The sequence below is a fragment of the Sceloporus undulatus genome, chromosome 9 (genome assembly GCF_019175285.1).
Source record: "Sceloporus undulatus isolate JIND9_A2432 ecotype Alabama chromosome 9, SceUnd_v1.1, whole genome shotgun sequence".
NCBI lineage: Eukaryota > Metazoa > Chordata > Lepidosauria > Squamata > Phrynosomatidae > Sceloporus > Sceloporus undulatus.
The window spans coordinates 36,618,727-36,636,437 of record NC_056530.1 but is presented as its reverse complement, the minus strand read 5'-3'; the positions used below and the strand labels follow the sequence as shown (position 1 = coordinate 36,636,437).

At 44.7% G+C, this 17,711-nt stretch overlaps 2 protein-coding genes across 3 annotated transcripts; both read right to left on the bottom strand.

Moving 5' to 3' along the window:
- Positions 1 to 113: 113 nt before the first annotated feature.
- SNAPIN (SNAP associated protein) lies at positions 114 to 4,224 on the bottom strand. Its single transcript, XM_042440258.1, is given in 8 exon segments — positions 114 to 564; positions 1,609 to 1,668; positions 1,671 to 1,729; positions 2,485 to 2,501; positions 2,503 to 2,529; positions 4,039 to 4,063; positions 4,066 to 4,110; positions 4,113 to 4,224. Coding segments are annotated over 8 exon segments (450 nt in total). The 3' UTR covers positions 114 to 459.
- Positions 4,225 to 6,859: 2,635 nt separating this feature from the next.
- LOC121915822 (chromatin target of PRMT1) lies at positions 6,860 to 17,023 on the bottom strand. 2 transcript variants are annotated; one of them, XM_042440363.1, is made up of 6 exons: positions 16,754 to 17,023; positions 14,995 to 15,075; positions 12,386 to 12,536; positions 10,192 to 10,378; positions 9,237 to 9,371; positions 6,860 to 7,938 (listed from the first exon to the last, which is right to left on the bottom strand). In XM_042440363.1, exons 2-6 carry the CDS (start codon positions 15,057 to 15,059, stop codon positions 7,736 to 7,738), a joined length of 741 nt encoding a protein of 246 aa, XP_042296297.1. In that variant the 5' UTR covers positions 15,060 to 15,075; positions 16,754 to 17,023; the 3' UTR covers positions 6,860 to 7,735. The 2 variants fall into 2 exon arrangements, with proteins under 2 accessions (XP_042296297.1, XP_042296298.1); XM_042440364.1 differs by having other exon boundaries at positions 10,192 to 10,375; positions 16,754 to 17,022.
- Between the last annotated feature and the right edge of the window lie 688 nt (positions 17,024 to 17,711).

Genomic DNA, 17,711 nt, shown 5'->3' with positions numbered 1-17,711 from the left:
TGAGTCCCTGTACTGGGAGGAATGGGGGGTATAAATAAACACAATAATAATAGAGGAAGATCTCTGGGCTCTTGCTATTATTTTGCCTCATTAAGAGAGAAAAAAGGTCCACATTAGTTAGCAGTTAATTTTATTGCACCAATAGGCAGCAGTATCCTTGCCCATCTTGTGTTACTCAAGAACCTTAGGCAGACTCTAATTGCACCAACTCTGTGTTAAAGAGTATCTCCGGGAAGCGTTTCAGGGATTTTCAGTGACCAAGGACATCCCAACCCCAGGCAAGCTAAGAAGGGTCCCATGTGTAGCACTTTCCTTCTACAACCGGGCTTTCCTTGCACCATGCGATCCAGTTCGATTCCCTCCAGGCTGTGTCCACACAGCAGCAGTACCTGCGAATAAAAACGCTGCGGCGGCAGGAACAGCACATTACTCCAGTGTCCATTTCCCTAGGCATCTTCCTCACTTGCTAGGAGAGCCCTGGGGATAGGTGCCGCTCGCTTCAAGCATGGCCTTCCGGCGGGCAGTTTCCTTCCCCACATTGTGGTTGAGCCTTCTCAGCCGTTCCTGTAAAGACGAATTCAGGAAAAGTTTCACCATAAGATTAGGCCAGACATCGGTTACAGTTGAAGTTTGTAATCCTTTTGAGGAAAGCCTTCTAGATTAGGTGAAGCAGGCATTCCAAAGTGTATTCCCAACCCTCCCAATTCATTTTGTATCTTTGGGGAATTCCCCCCCACACATCCAAAAGGTAACACAATCATAAAATGAAATCAGGTGTTGTCATATCCCTTCTGGTTTTGTTTCTGAAGCACTCTTGTGTCTGCTAAGCCCCCCGATGTAAAGCTTCATTCTGTCTTCCCTTCTCTAAAGTCCTTGCATGAGTTGTTCTCTCATGACTCTCACCATCTTCAAAGAATGAGGACAGTGGCGAGGAGAAAAGTCTCTCCAGAGATTAAAACAAATAATGTGTGAGACAGCAACATGTGTTGTAGGGTTTAGGTACAGGGAAGAAGGACTGACTTAGTTCAATCAGATAGGACACAATCCAGTGGTGTATTTTGGTATCTAAGGCCCCATACAGACAGGACAAAATAAAGCTGCTTCGGGTCACTTTGGAGGTATGCTGTTTAAAGGATGCATGCATCCTAAGAGGATGGAAGCTGTGCCAAAGCCACACTCAAGTCCTAAGGAGTGAAACACTGTTTTAGCGCAGCTTCTGGCCTCTTAAGATGTGTGTATCATTTAAACAGCATACCTCCAAAGTGACCAAAGCAGCTTTATTTTGGCCTGTCTGTATGGGGCCTTTAGCGACTAGAATTTGGACACACACTGTTCACAAAACCTGGATGACTTTCCCAACCATTTGGGTTAGGTTTTTAGGGTGCACTAAGGGTTGCAGGAAAAACAGATTCTAGACACAGCCGTTTGCTCCAGCTGAAGAGCCTCACTATACCTTATCCATTAGAAGTGTAAATATCTTGGACCTTAGCTCTGACTTTTGCATGCAAGAGTAACAAATGGTACAGATTCCCAATGTATGCCTGTAGTGACAGGTGTGGAAAAGCTCATTTCTGACGCTACTAAAGCGAGGCCCTCCCTCCAACACACCGGGGCGTTCTGCAGTATGTTGTTCACAAGGACGACCCTGCGCCGGGCGTTGAGCAGTTTTGTTCTTCACGTAAGTCTAAATCAAGGGCGACTTTCTGGTCCTCATTGATTCGGCAGAGTTCTGGGGGAAAGAGAATGGATCAGGAACATCTTCAGCTAAAGCATCAGGTTCCAGACCTTTGGCAAGATCTAAATTATCCTCTCCTCCCCTAGAGCAAAAGGGGAAACTTTGATCATACAGATGTTTTGGAGGAGCATACTGGGTTGTATTTTGAAACAGGGCAACAGGTTGCTATCTGTGACCCACAGCACAGAGATCTCCCTGGTAATTGGGATGAGCATCATACGCACAAATGAGTTTCATACACACAAAGTTCATACACACAAGAGTTTGATATAGAATGAGCTACTAGCTTAACAATCACACTGCCAGTTCCTTGTGCCAGGCAAAGGACCAATACAGGCCAGGGAAGCATGGGGGGGGAGCAGAATAGGATTGTTTGTTGGGGTTAGGGGCACAGGACCCCCGTGAAAGTGGAAAAACCACAAATTGGAAAACACCTTTTAACTGAGAGAACACCTCTAGGAACATCGAGGTCCTCCAGAGCAACTCTGTGGCCAACATCTGCCAGACATTGACCACAGAATTGGAGGAGTGTTCTCTCTAGGCATCTCTAGGTCCTTCAGTGCAACGTTTGGTTGAAGTTGACCATATTGAATGGCATCTGTCAGGGATGCTTCGATTGTGAGTTCCTGCATGGCAGAAGGTTGGACTGGGATGGCCCTTGGGGGTCTCTCCAACTCTTGCATTATATTAGGATTATGTATGTATTATGTATGCAACGAGGCAAAATCCCTCCCTCCCCAGTAACTTACCTGTGGCCAAGCTGTCAATGTTCGCGCAGCTCCACTTGACTCTCCCTGCCAAAGGGAAACAGGGATTTAATAGCTTTGTCGACACTTAATTTTACAGCACTTATGTCCCTCTCCACGCAGGAAGGGTCTCACAATGGGTTACTTACCCATTGAAACAGTCAGTTCCTCCTTGGGATTCATCCATAAACACAGTTGTTCAGCAATGGATTGAACAGGACAGTGGCTTCCTGGCACACTGCACGTTTCCACACATCTTGACCTGTCCTCCTATATTCCCCTATTCTCCCCACCTGAAGATAGCTTCCAATCCCAAACTGGTCTTCCACCTCTCTTCCATATCCAAAGGGCTAGTTCTTTGCCCAGAAATGACATCCTTAAAACGGAGTTGCTGCTTTGTTTCCACTCCAAAGGATTGTGAATCTGAATTGACATCCTCACATACCAATGGCGTGTGTGTGTGTGTGTGGTGTGTGTGTATGTCCCTGGCTTCCATCCTCTCATTGCATCTGAAGAAATAGATTGAAGTCTCCAAAAGCTCCTGCTGCCCAACTTCTTCTTTCAGTGAGTCTCAAAAGTACTATAGGAGCTACCGTAAGAAAAAAATTACTACCAAGCACCTCTCTACATTATTATATACTACTACTTGCTGTCACCGCTATGATTTTGGAATAGGGGTATAATAAAAACAAATTATTACTACTATTATTATCCAAATGCATGTGAGAAGTTGGCTGAAGTCAAGGAAAGCTCGCTGCCAACTCCTTTCATTCAGTGAGTCTCAAAGGTCCTACAAGACCTCTGTATGTTGACTTTACAGAATTATTACATAATAATATAATAATAATAATAATAATAATAATAATAATAATAATATGCATCCAGGAAGCAGACTGAAGCCTAGAAAGCTCCTTCTGCCAATTCCTTTCTTCATTGAGTCTCAAAGTGCGTGCAAGAGCTCCTAAAATACTGATTCTACAGACAAGGTCCAAAACACACACATACAAACTCTCACACTATATCTATCTATCGACTATCTTCTATATATAAATTATATATTATTTCTATTGTTATTATATATTATTATGTATAATATAAATTATAATATATAATAATATTACATTATCATTACTATATATATATACATGTGTGTGTACATAATATGTATATGTAATAATATATTATCTTTTTATTTTATTATTATAATAATTTGGTTATCTAATTTATCTTATGTTTATACTTTTAAATATATATTTATCGTATATTATAATGGTTTTAAATTATTATTATTTTTATTTATTATAGTTTATTTTTCTAACTTTAATGTCTATTTTTTTATAAGCTGTTTACATAATAATAATATGCTTAACTATGATATTAAGATCTCTAGCATTTAAGCCCTGCCAGTTGCTCGGGCGCCTGTCTGAACGGTGTGGGATCTGGGGTTGGGGACTCATTCTGGACTCTGTCTGGGACCATGACCAAAGCCCAAATCCCCGGATGCTAGAGCCCTGGCGCAAGGCATTCTGGGCCAATTCCCTCCTCCTCCTCTCTCACCTGACGGCGTGGACGTGGCTGTCCGATGCCTGACGGCCGGGCGCAGGAACCCAGCACCTTCGGCGAAGAGGCGCGAGCCCCAGGACCCGACGCCCCCGCCGGACTCACCGGCACCGAGACAGCGGCGGCGGCGGAGGCAGCAGCAGGAGCTGTAGACGCTGGAGCAGCAGAAGCCGCCGACGCCATTTTGTCCTTGGCCTCTGGTCTGGCCACAGCGGGGGCCGCAAAGGCTGACGGGAAAATAGGAAGGAAGGAAGAAAAGACAGAGCGGCACAGGCGAATACGGCCGGAGATCTCGCGAGAATTCCTGAGGGAACGCGCTCACCCGCGGCGCAAAGGATGGTGGGAAATGAAGTCCCTGAAGGGGAAAGGGCTGTGCACGCACACCAGTGTTGCCAACACGCCTCGAAGTTGTTAATGGTGTGTGCGCGTGTGTGTGTGTGTGTGTGTGTGTATATATATATATATATATATATATATATATATATAATGTATACATTTATATAATTGTATATAATTATATATGTATAATGTATGTGTGTGTATATATATATACTGTACACAAATTGTATTGCTTTATGTATATTGTATATATATATGTGTGTGTATATATAATTGTAGTTTTTAATGCTGTATAGATATTATATATGCATGTTGCGTGTTATAGTTTAATGTGTGTTACACATATATGTTGTGTTCATATTAGTTTATATAATTGTATTGTTAATATTGTATGTTACATATGTGTATATGTGTGTATACATACATATTACTAGTTTTTAATGTTGTATGTTCTATATGTATGTTGTGTGTGTATGTTTTACTGATATTTATAATATAGTTTTACTTATATTATTAATGTTGTATGTGTGTGTGTATATACATATATGTTATATATGTATAATATGTGTGTGTGCATTTTTGATAGTGTGGGAAGAGGAGAGCAATAGCCTTGTTGGTTTGTTGCCACAAAATCCACCATGAAAAAGAGCCCTGTGGTAAACACTACCAAAATGTATCTCATGGTTGCCAAACCCTTCAAAGTGCCTCCACTTTTTAGGGTCTTTTTTTGGCAACTCTGAAGGCCCATAGTTGCTCATTTATCTCCCCTTGGGGCTGTGAGAATCCATTGGTTTCCTATCCACCCCACAAACCTGAGTTTGAGTCCCCACATGTCTGGAGAATACACGTTTCCAAAGACTAGATGGGAAGGTGTGGAGTCTTGGAATTTGTTATTACCGTTTGTACTTGACTATAGGTCAACCTTGTGCATGTGACTAAAATTTCTAAACTTATACATGCGCATACGCAGTATTTGTATGTCATTTCATGGGGGGAAATGTTCAAACAGCCACCAGCTTGGCAAAGCGACAGAGGCCAGACTAGGCTTTACCACGAGTCTCCTTCCTTAATGTCCACCTGCACCAGAAACTTCTTTTGGCCTGTTTGGGCCCTAAAATGTCCAAAATACATTAGTAGATCATCCCAGGGCCTTAAGAGCTTTCCAACCAACACAAACAGAGAAGGAGGTGAGGGTGCGCGTCCCTTAGTAGTGAAGGCTGTACCTCTGAGCAAGCGCAAAGTACATCTGGCTGCATTTCTCTAGGTTAAGGAGGAAAGTGATAGTTGGGTTCTTTATCCCAAACTCTGTATGGACTTCTTGGTTGCCCCCAGATGCCAACTTATCATTTAGCTACACATCCCTACAAGGGAGGTTAGGCAGAGATGGGGATAAGGAACAACCCCAATGTATCTTCCTCCCACCTGAAAGTCCAGGAAGATTTGTTGTAACTCTACACCACTTTAGAGCCCAACTAATACTACCTTCCTTGCTCAGGGGTGCAGGGATACTGCTTTCATGTTAATGTACTGTGTTGTATTATACTTATTGTATTTTTATCGACTGTACTTGTATGTATTTTATCAGGTTGTAAACCCACTCAATCTGCAGGGAGAGGCGGGGAAATATAAATTGTTATTATCAATGCATCTGCACATGTGTATCTGTACTCCATCTGCTTCCTCTGGGCACAATAGACACACTACAATAACCTGACGCAACACCTCATGTATCGGAAGAAGGAATTATCCATGCCACCCTATTAAATTTAAATCTTTCAAGGTTCCACATAACTTTGGTGGTGCTGATGCAACGGACTAACAAAGGTACTCTTCTGGAGATGGTTAGAATTGAAAGACACAGCCGTGTTAGTCTGGAAAATCAATATGCAAAGGGATCTTGTAGCACTGTTGAGACTAACTGGAAGAAAGAAGATGGCAGCATGAGCTTTCGTAGACTTATGTCTCCCTCCTCAGATGCATGGGTCATCTGAACTAGGTGAAGTATAATAGCTGACTGCTCACTGCAGCTTAAGGAAGGCTTTCTTTACATTTTTCCTTGCCCTTTGGCAGTCTTGAAAAACAAGAACTAAGGCCTGTTACAGACTGCAAAAATAAAGCTGCTTTGGGTCTCTTTGGAGGTATGCTATTTAAATGATGCATGGGTCCTAAGAGTCCGGAGGTCGCGCCAAAGCCACACTCCATTCCTAAGCACTGGAGTGCAGCTTTGGTGCAGCTTCCGGATTCTTCGGATGCATGCATCATTTAAACAGCATACCTCCAAAGAGACCCCAAGCAGCTTTATTTTGGCAGTCTGTAACAGGCCTAAAAGAACAAGCTGAATTTAGAGGGGGTTGGAATTGAAGACCCAAGGACCATGTGAAAGAGTAGTGATAGTGTCTTCATAAATACATATATTAGTAGCCATCTGTTCATCCTAAGCAGTCAAGTCTTGAGGTGTAGGTTTCCACCGATAAATAAGCACACACGCATAGCCACGTTTTTTTTCTCTTCCCTGCATTTGTTTCTTACAGTAAAACAGAAAATACAAGATGCCATTCAAAACTAGAACCGAACAGCTGAACTCACAAAACTCCAGTTGGCGAAGAGGCAAAGCAGGTGCCTCCTTGGTGTTTTAAACATGGGGAAAACTCAACCAGCATGAACATCGAAACTAAGGAGTCTGAAGCAGGCCTTTTCAAAATGAAAATATCACAATCGTTTTCAGCCACATCAGGTTTTTGTCCAATTAAATTCACCGAGACCAATTTGGTTTTCTGGGAATACCATCTAAGATTCATACACTGACTGTAGGGCAGGGAAATCCCTTACCCACCAGAAAGGAACTGGGATTTAGCAACAAGACGGCAGGAGCAGCTACCTTGAAACATAACTGTTGCAGCAGCTGTAACTGCTACCTCTCACAGCTCATAAGCACCAGAGACCTTCTATGTACAGTAAGGCCCAATTCTAAGAGAAGTGGGAGATCGCGCATGCAATGTTTTCCCACTTAAGAGAGAAGGGGGTCAACCTGCCTGCTCCACTAATAAGATGGATGCCATCTCTCAATAGCCCACCTGTCAAATTCAGTTTCAGAGTCATTTAAGAAATGTGTACATATATGTATAAAAACACACACGCCCGGTTTCATACAACACAAAGAGTATCAAAATGTAAAAGGAACACATTAACGTTGTCATCCCCTTCCCCGACCCACATGTCAAGTCTGCAGATCATACCCCCCCCCCCCGCACTATCAGCATTTGCTGGTCTTGGCTTACAGGAGGGGGAAAGACCAGCATGTGCGCACACACTCACACACACAGCGTGCCTCAGCAAGTGTCTACAAGAAAATGTGTCAGTCATTGGTTTCAGGGTCTGTCTGGGCCATGTAAGCATCCAGCTCAGCATCCAGGTGTCCTTTTGTTTTTGACATGTACGCATCAAGCTGGTTGTCCAACTGTTCCTTGGTCAGCGCTGGGCGGGTGGCACCTCTGCCGCGTCCTCTGCCTCTCCCCCGGCCACCAAAGCCGCCTCGTCCACGGCCTGCCATGCCACGACCTGCCCATGAAGGGGAATAAGTAGGGAGTTAGCTGCAACTCTTTAACTTTCATCTGCCCCTTCTCCTTGAACAAAATCTACAGGGCAGAGATCCCACTTCTGCTACTAGAGACCTCAGGCCCCAGGAGGAGTGGCTCAGGGAGCTGCATGTGTTTAGCCTGTGGAAAGAGAAGGTTAAGAGGAGACTTGATAAATATGTTTAAATATATGAAAGGATGCCACACTGAGAAAGGAGCAAGCTTGGTTTTTTGCTACTCTGCGGACTAGGCATAGAAAAATGGATGCAAGCTACAGAAAAAGAGATTCAACCTCAACATTAGGAAAAGCTTCCTGAGGGTAAGAGCTGTTCCACAGTGGAAGATGCTGTCTTGAGAGTGACATTGTCTCCTTCTTTGGAGATATTTAAACAGAGGCTGGACTGCCATCTGTCAGGAGTGCCTTGCTTGTGTGTTTCTGCATAGCAGAATGGCTATGGGGGTCTTTTCCAACTCTGATACTATAAATGTAATTCCCTCAGAACTCTGGGCTCAGGATGAGGCAGTGTAGTATGCACATATGCATACATCAGCCTTTAAATTATGGTACTACCTGCTTGTAATGGCAATCTGAATGTAACTTTTTGCTAACAGTTTCCTGCAGACAAGGGGAATGTCACGTACATTAAGATGTCATCTTTTTTTTCCTTTTCCAGAGTAGCCCTTCAGGTAGAACACTTAAGGCCAGGAGGCCAGCAAGCACCCTCAACTGTAGCCCCAGCCTGGATTATCTTGACAAAGTCACTCCTCCAGGCTTTAAAAAACAAGAAAACAGGCTGAAGGTAGTGGCAACACTGAATTGGGGGTACAGGGCTCTAGGAAAGGCTTGCCTTACCAAAGACACCAATTGGAGACCTACAATTTACAGAGGTGTGTGAGCATCTTAAAAAAGATTACTCTGGGCAACAGTGTGACATAAAGATTAGAGTATAATGGCTTGGATTTGGGAGAACTGTACTTCTGTCCCACTTGGTGTCTGGGTCAGTTGCCCATCCACCTTCCCCCTCCATTTGTCCCATCAGAGTTGAGATGATAAAGTGGAGAGGAGATGAACCATGTCCACCACCTCAACTCAGTGGAGCAAAGGCAGAATATAAATGCACACCTCCCCCAAAATATCTAGTCTTGTACTCCCTTCTCCTTAGCCATGATGGATTGGAAAAAAGAATGAATTAACTGGACTTCACTGTTTTTTGTAAAATAAATGAAACATGCAAATGCTATTAATATGACATGCAAAAGCAAATGCATCATCTCACTCACCTCGGCCACCAATTCCACCGCGCCCCATGGCGCCTCTGCTAAGCCCGCCTCTGCCAGGCCCACCTCGGCCTCTAAGGCCTCTTCTCAGGCCCATCCGAGGGGCTAAGCCACGGCCTCCCCGAAGTAAGCCCTGTCCTTTAATAGAGGGGGAAATTTGTTAAAAGGTTACCCGACAATACAACTTCACTAGAAAACAGAGGTTATCTCTAGATTGCTTATCACTACATTAGCTACTTAAATCCCTGCATCTCTAAGTGACACAACAGATTCACAAGGATTGGGGCATGTTAAATCTTTCCTGGGATTTTTCATCCCCTTCACTGACCAAGGGCTCCCCTCCAACTAATACAGCAAATGGCCTTTGGAGTACTAGCCCAAAATTCCCGTATCTAAGCTACCTAGAGAATGTGTAGCCTGCTTGATAGTGTTAGACTCCAACATCCATCAGCCCTAGCTAGAATGGCCAACAGCAAAAGCAAATGAAAGCGGAAGTCTAACATCAACCTAAAGGTTATGCACTTCCCACACGTGCCCCAGAAACCAAAAAAAATAAAATAATAATAGCCAAATGTACTCCCAAATGCCCAATTTTGCATTTATTAGCTCATGACACATGCTAAGAAGACCTAGGAGCTCTGCCAAAAGTGTTTCGTTTGCTGAGGTTAATCTTATTTGTGCCTCCCCACCTTCTCTATCTATACCTACTTTTTCCACCTTAGATTTTCTCCTCCCTTCCCTATTTGCATTATACATTTCTGAAGTCACTGATAATACATTACAGCATCAGAACTATCTATATTAGCACCTGGACTGCATTGAGGGCGCAAGTAAAGAGAACAAATGTTTGTGGAAGAGGTTACTGCCCCAAAAGCGTATTGCTCAGAAACCAAAGCATCAAGCTGGTGTATCTCAAGTGTTATTTGGCAAATCTCACCTTGACCAAGCCAGCACTAACCTCTCAGGGGAATTCCTCCTCGTAGCAAGGCTCTTGTTCCGCGCCCGCCACGCATCGCTCCTCGGGGCAAGCCTCGCTGACCCATGGGCAAGCCTCGCCCCCCTAATGTCCCACGAGCCAAGGGTCCTGCTGGCCGGCCCAAGCGTGCCTGGATGTTACTCTTCCCCAGGCGCTGTTTCAGGCTCTTCTGGGAGAAGAGAGTGTTAAACAGGGAAAGGCTGTACACAAACAAGCAACAGGCACAGAGGGAGGAGCGCAAACTGATGGGAGAAACTACACAAGAAGTTGTACACTGTCAGGAAGTTCATAAAGAGCTGGGAAGAAAAGAGTGAAGTCAAACATTTGCTGCTGGAGAACTAGAAGATGGAAATACTGCAATGCTGACTTGTTACATAACCTGTGAAATAGCATTTCCTACATTAATAGCATCAAGGATACTTGCTAGATTTACAATATTAAGCATGGGATCCCAGCTTTCATACGATAATCAGCTCAGGAAACCCAGTTTAGGGAGCAAACGATAACCCAATGATACCAAAAAACAAGTGTTTAGGTTTTACATTAACATTTGCCTCTAAGAGGTTGTGAAGCTTTCAGGCAGGATGTATGGCAGATGTATTCGGTAAGGGCCACATGCACCAATGACGCTGTATGACAACAATAATTTAGAAGATCTGACAGTCCTGTGTAGCTACTCTGGAGAATATAATAGAGTTTAGCCTAATGTTGCTTTTGCTTTTTCCGCTGAACTCCTTGAGACTGGCAGACAGAAAATAAAGGAGCCAGAAGCTATACGAACTAAGGTCCAATTTCCACTTCCAGTTGTCTAAAAGATTTCTTCCAAATACTTCCTTCAGGCAGCTGTCTGTTAGGGTGGCCTCTTATACAACATCTATTTTGAGCACAACTGCAGAGTGTTTCTGAAAGAGCAACCCCTCAAGGGATGTTCTGGGAGAAGAGATCTAAAAGGTCTGAGAGATCAAGCACCGCTGAAAGTCCGAAAGTGCCAGGACAAACCCTAGCTAGGCAGGAAAGCTCTTGAGGGCTTTTTCATGCCACATGCCAAGGGTTTAGGGCAAGGGTGCTATATTTAACCATCACCCTTCCATTTTAAAACAACAGGCAGCCAGATATGTAGCGCTCCAGAGCATGGTTTAGCAATCCACAGTGGGAGCATTCTCTCGCTCTATGATGAGTGCAGGCATTTTGAGGTGGAACACAGCCATCTTTCATGAAGAGAGATGGCTCTTTCGTACAAGAGCTGTGCTTCGTTTTATTTCATGGTGCTTTGGCTATGAAGATATGACATGGGGAACACCTGATAAAGCTTCAGAACCCTGTAAAGAACAGAGTACGACTGCCACCCTGGAAAAATTAATTTTTGACTACAGTAGCACAGCATTTCTAGCTTTTTAAGCACAAGTTACATACTTCTAGCTCTTTGGGATATCTGTCTAGTTTTGAGACTGTTATGCTACGGTCTCTTCTTCTACCCTGAAATGGAGTGACTAGCTGCATCCTTATGGGATCCAGAATAAACTTGTGACAAGTGCCTTTTTTGCTTTTAAATCACCTTTTACTAATATAAATATATATACACCTATAAATGCATGGGATACATGTGTATTGGTACAAATGTATAAAAGCATTTGCACATATGTACACTCATCCCTCCATATTTGTGGCTTTGATATTTGCAGATTTGATTGTTTACGAGTTTGATTGTGTTCTCTCTAGGAATATCTGGGTCCTCCAGTGCAACTCTATGGTCAACTTTAACTAAAAATTGCCCTGAAAGATCTAGAGAATCCTAAAGAGAATTCTCCAATAGGCCTTTGTACTCCTTCATTGCAGTTCTATAGTCAGTGTCTGTCGGACATTGACCACAGAGTTGCACTGGAGGACCTAGAGATTCCTAGAGGTGTCCTCTCAGGTAAAAACGTGGTGTTTTTGTTATTTGTGGTTTTTCCATATTCGCAGGGGCCTTGTGCCCCTAACCCTAGCGAATATGGAGGGACAAGTGTATTTATATAAAAGGGATATACACTGAGATTTCCTGCAGGGCAGAGGGTTGGACTGGATGGCCCTTGTGGTCTCTTCCAACTCTGTGATTCTACGAATCAATCAAATAATAAAATGTGATGTTTAATGGGGAGATCTCTCCAAAATGCCCACCCTTCTGCATCGGTCTCACCTGCTTGAGTTTTAAGGCGGCCTGGACAGAAGGTCTATTCTCCATCTGCTGGGCCAGCCTCCTGTTTCGGGCGCTGGCTAGCTGTTGCTGCTGCATGGTGGCGCGAATGTTCACGGGGATCGGCTGTTTGTTCTTCAGCATATTAGTAAAGCTTCAAGGTCGAACAAAATGGGTGTTTAAATAAAGTTTCACAACAAAAAGCATTTCAACCGGCATTTCACAGCCCCTTAAGAGCAGGGCAGCTGCATCCCATGAACTTTTATGCAACAACGTGGTACACACTTAAGATGTCACACGTTAGCGAGTTACAGATTTGTTTTCTCTGTTTTTTTTTTCTCTCTCTCTCTCCAGAAAATGTGCAAGGACAGAACATTCAAAAGGTGTGGATTAGTGCAGTATATTAAAACCAGATGCGGAAATCTTTTAGAAAGTGTCTGTGGTTTCAAAAATAATAAAAGTAAAGATGAAGACACACAAAGCAGTAAGCAGAGATGGTGACAAGAATGGGGAGAGGAGGAAAAGCAATGCCAACGTAAACCAGACTGGCGGCAGCCAAGAAAAGGAGCCTAAGAGAGGGTTGCCAAACCAAACCCTGCTGAGCCACTAGTTAAACCTGCTATCTTCCATTCGCTACTCTGGCAGACTGGGCTACAAGATTTCTCTAGTCAGCTGTATTTCTGGCCTCCACAGAACTACAATCCCAGCTTTCTAAGAATACACCTGAGAAATCATTGATACTCCCATTTTTTATTTTTTATTTTTTGTTAACAGTGGCCTGATACAGACAGGCCAAAATAAAGCTGCTTCGAGTCACTTTGGAGGTATGCTGTTTAAATGATACATGCGTCCTAAGAGTCCAGAAGTCACATTGAAGCCACACTCCAGTCCTAAGGGCTGGAGTGCAGCTTTGGTGAAGCTTCCAGACTCTTAGGACGCATGTATCGTTGAAACACCATACCTCCAAAGTGATCTGACACAGCTTTATTTTGGTCTGTCTGTATAGGGCCAGTGTAAACTTTTTGACATCTGAAGGTTATTCAGTTGTGACTAGACCGTTGCTCTTAATGGGCACAAATGGCAAAAGAAGCTCAATGGCACCAGTTAGTTATCATCATGTAAGCTTTCCCTAAATTCCACAAGTCTGCTCAAATAAGACAAACCTTTTCCTATGAGTCATTATCAGTTATTAGCCGCAATGGTGAGCATAGAAACATTTCCTTCTGCAAGCTACTTTGCCACATTCAGTCTGAAACTAAAAGGTCCAGAAGGATACCTAGATATTGCTATGTAAGAGGTTCCTCAGTCTCAAACAATTGTGTCACAATAGTGTAATGTCAGACTAGGAATCATGGCCTTTTGCCTGATCAAGGCTTGGCCAGCTCTAGAAATAAATTATTCAGATCTATAAAGACGACAGTCAATGGCTAGTTAGTCCTGCTACCTTGAGTATCGGAAATGGTATGTATCTGTATACTAGATACCAGGGAATGTGAGAAGAGGGCTATTACTCTCATGCCTGCTTGGGGACATTCATCTAACCACTGCAAAGACAAAATGAACAAACTACTTGGGCCTTTGGTTCAAACCAGCACAACCCTTACATTATGCTAAAGCCCAGTGGTTATCAACCTTTGGCTCCTCAAATGTTTTGGACTTCAACTCCCAGAGGTCCCAGGAAGCTTGTCCAAATGATCAGGGATTCTGGGAGCTAAAGTCTAAAATGCCCGGAGGACCCAAGGTTGAGAACAACTGTGCTAGTCCTACTGCCCCATCGGCCCAAGAATGTTTGAATATTTAGTGCTGGAGGAAAGTTCAAATGCTCCAAAATACCTGGGAATTTGTTCTTTACGGGTATAAGCCCCATTACCTCCCCCTCCAGGCCTTCTCTTTTGGAACGAGCTCTGAGTGTTTGCTGAAGAAGAAGTTTAATTTAAGTTTAAGGATAACGCTTTATCTAGGAAGGGAATTTAGCAAAGGAAGTCAGTGCAGTGTAAACCTCACCCATTAGTTGGACACAAGAGATATAGAAAGGCGCCAAAGAGGAGAGGGAGAAGGAGGCATGCGGAGGAAAGGAAGGAGGCGATGGATGGAGCAGCAGAGCACTTGCCTCTTACAAGGTCCAAGGGCAATACCAAGGAGCCTTTGGGCTGATCAGAGCGGCCAGCTGCCTGCCTCTTACAGGCCAGACCACACAGGTCTGTGTGTCTGCCTTGGACAGCGCAGCAAGCCTCCTGCAGCGTAGGTCACATGCTACCGCACTGCAGGGTCACCTATATATATATATAAATATATAAAACGTGAACACATGTGGAAGAAAAAGGAGGGTACGAGGTTTCCTTAAAACACATCCCACCATATCAACGCTTTCAGCTTATCATCAGACAGACATTTTGTGTTTCGCCCTTTCAACCTCGTGTACCACTCTCTGCTGTGGGATTTAAGGCAGAAGTGAGCTGCCCCTTCTTTGTTCGGATAGACTAAAGGCAGGGCAAAGACCATGTTGGTTCTGGATACTGTACACAGAGACAATTAAGCAAAAAAAAAAAAGTTTGTTTTTTAAAAAAAAAATAAAAATCTTATGAGCTGAAGTTGGCCGTTGTGTTCCTCACCGCTCGTTGAGGGACATCTTGGTGGTGCTCTTAAGCACGACTTTCGGTGCTGACTGTGCAGCCATCTCAGGTCCCCAGAATCTATAAAAGAGAGAGAAGAGAGGGGCAGGTTCAAAATGGAGCAATCCAGGTCACGTTTTGTATTTTCAAGGAGCTCAGGACCACTAAGGGGGACGTTTAGCCTGGAGAAGAGAAGGTTAAGAGGTGATAGGATAGCCCTGGTTAAATACTTGAAGGGATGTCATATTGAAGAGGGAGCAAGCTTGTTTTCTGCTGCTCCAGAGAAAAGGACCCGGAACAACGGATGCAACTACAGGAAAAGAGATTCCAACTCAACATTAAGAGGAACGTCTTGGCAGTAAGAGATATTCAAGAATGGAACACGCTCCCTCAGAGTTTGGTGGAGTCTCCTTCTTTGGATGTCTTTATACAGAGGCTGGATGGGGTGCTTTGATTGTGAGTTCCTGCATGGCAGAAGGGAGTTGAACTGGATGGCCCTTGGGGTGTCTTCCAACTCTATGAAGCCCTATGATGAACAACTTAAGGAGCTGGGGATGTTTAGCCTGGAGAAGAGAAGGTTAAGAGGTGATATGAGAGCCCTGTTTAAATATTTGAAGGGATGCCATATTGAGGAGGGAGCAAGCTTGTTTTCTGCTGCTCCAGAGAATAGGACCCCAAACAATGGATGCAAGCTCCAGGAGAAGAGATTCCAGCTCAACATTAGGAGGAGCTTCCTGACAGTAAGGGCTGTTTGACAGAGGAACAAACTCCTTCCTGGGAGTGTAGTCTCCTTCCTTAGAGGTGTTTAAACAGAGGTTGGATGGCCATCTGTCACAAGGGGTGCTTTGATGGTGAGTTCCTGCATGGCAGAATAGGGTTGGACTGGATGGCCCTTGGGATCTCTTCCAACTCTATGGGCCCATAGCGACAGGCCAAAATAAAGCTGCTTTGGATCACTTTGGAGGTATGTTGTTTAAATGACACACGCATATTAAGAGTCCGGAAACTGTGCTCATCTTTAGGACTTGAGCGGTGGCTTTGGTGTGGCTTCTGGACTCTTAGGACATATGCATCATTTAAACAGCATACCTCCAAAGTGATGCAAAGCGGCTTCGTTTTGGCCTGTCTGTATGGGGCCTAAGTTAAGCTTTCACAGAGTTGGAAGAAACCCCAAGAGCCCCTCCAGTCCAACCCGCTTCCGCCAGCAGTTCCTGCATGGCAAAATGGAGTTGGACTGGATGGCCCTTGGGGTCTTTCTCAATTCTAGGATTCAATGTTATTCCAAGATCCTATAATTCTAGTATTCTAGGATTAGGACTCTATGATTCTAGTACTCTATGATTCTAGGATCCTATAGACCAACGGTTTCCAACCTTTGAGTCCTCCAGGTGCTTTGGACTTCAACTCCCAGAGGCCCCAGCCAGTTTAGCCAGTAGCAAGGCATTATGGGAGATGAAGTCCAAAATGTATGGAGACCCAAAAGGTTGGGGACCACTGCTATAGACCCTAGGATTTCATAACTCTAGGATTCTAGTACTGTAGTATTCTATCACTCTGGGATTCCACAGACTCTATGATCCGAGGCTCCTATGGACTCTAGCATTCATAGCTCTATGATCCGGGTCCCTGGCTGCCAGCGTTCCAAGCGGGTCACGTGGTTCCCTCCAACGGCCGCGAAGGCCACGCCCCCTCCCCTCCTCCTCCGGCGCCTCACAGACAAGGCTTTCCCTCTCTTTCCATTCGCGGCTTGAATCCTCACCGTCGGGGTCGGGGCTCGCTCTGCGGCTCCGTTGGCGGCTGCGTCTTTGGCGGCGGGAGGCTCCGGTCAGGCTTAGCCCGGCCTCCCCCGTCAGGTGCCCCGAAGGAAAAGATGGTGGCGGTGGCAGCGGCTCCTTTCCCTCACAGACTGCCTCCTCTTTCCTTTCCCGCGCTTCTGCCCCAGCGGCTGACTCTCGCTCGCCTCTAGAGTCTCTCCCGGCAAAATGGCGCCCGGCTCGTCCCGCCCTCGCCGGGTTTTGCTCTTTTTTCGGCCCCGCCTTTTGTAAGCGTCTGCGCATGCGCCGAGGGAGAGACGCCATACCGCCGCGCAGGCGCACAATTGCTTCCCCATTAGGGCGGAGCTCTGGCTGAGAGGAAAGGGGGCGGGGTTCAGCGTGTGGCGGAAGGTGATTGGCTGGTTCTCTTGGAGGCGAGAAGGGGTTGGGCCTCAAAGACAAAAGGGGCGGGGCTACGTCAGGACATTAAAAAAACCCGAAAGGGGAAGGATTTGATGAATGGCTGGAAAGAAGAGGCCCATGCTTGAGGGGGCGTGGCTTCCGTGTGGGGTGTGGCTTGGAAGTTTGATTGACAGCTTTGCTCATATTCTGTCTCGGCTGGGGAGAGGGGGCGGGGTTCAGCGTGTGGCGGGAAAAGGATTGGCTAGGAGGCGAGAAGGGGCGGGGCCACATCGGAACATAATGAAGATTGGAAAGAAGTCGAGGTTCGAGGGGGCGGGGATTATCTTTGGGGCGGGGCTTGGCGGCTTGATTGACAGCTCTGCTTTTATGTTGTGAATGAAACTGCATTTAACTGAAAATATATATATATATATATTAAACAAGAAAGCAATATATATTGGTAAACAAACAGTGCTGGATTTATTTATTTATTAATGCATTTATTAATCGCCTCCTTATTAATTATTATTGATCATTAATAATGTGCAAATGACAGCAGTG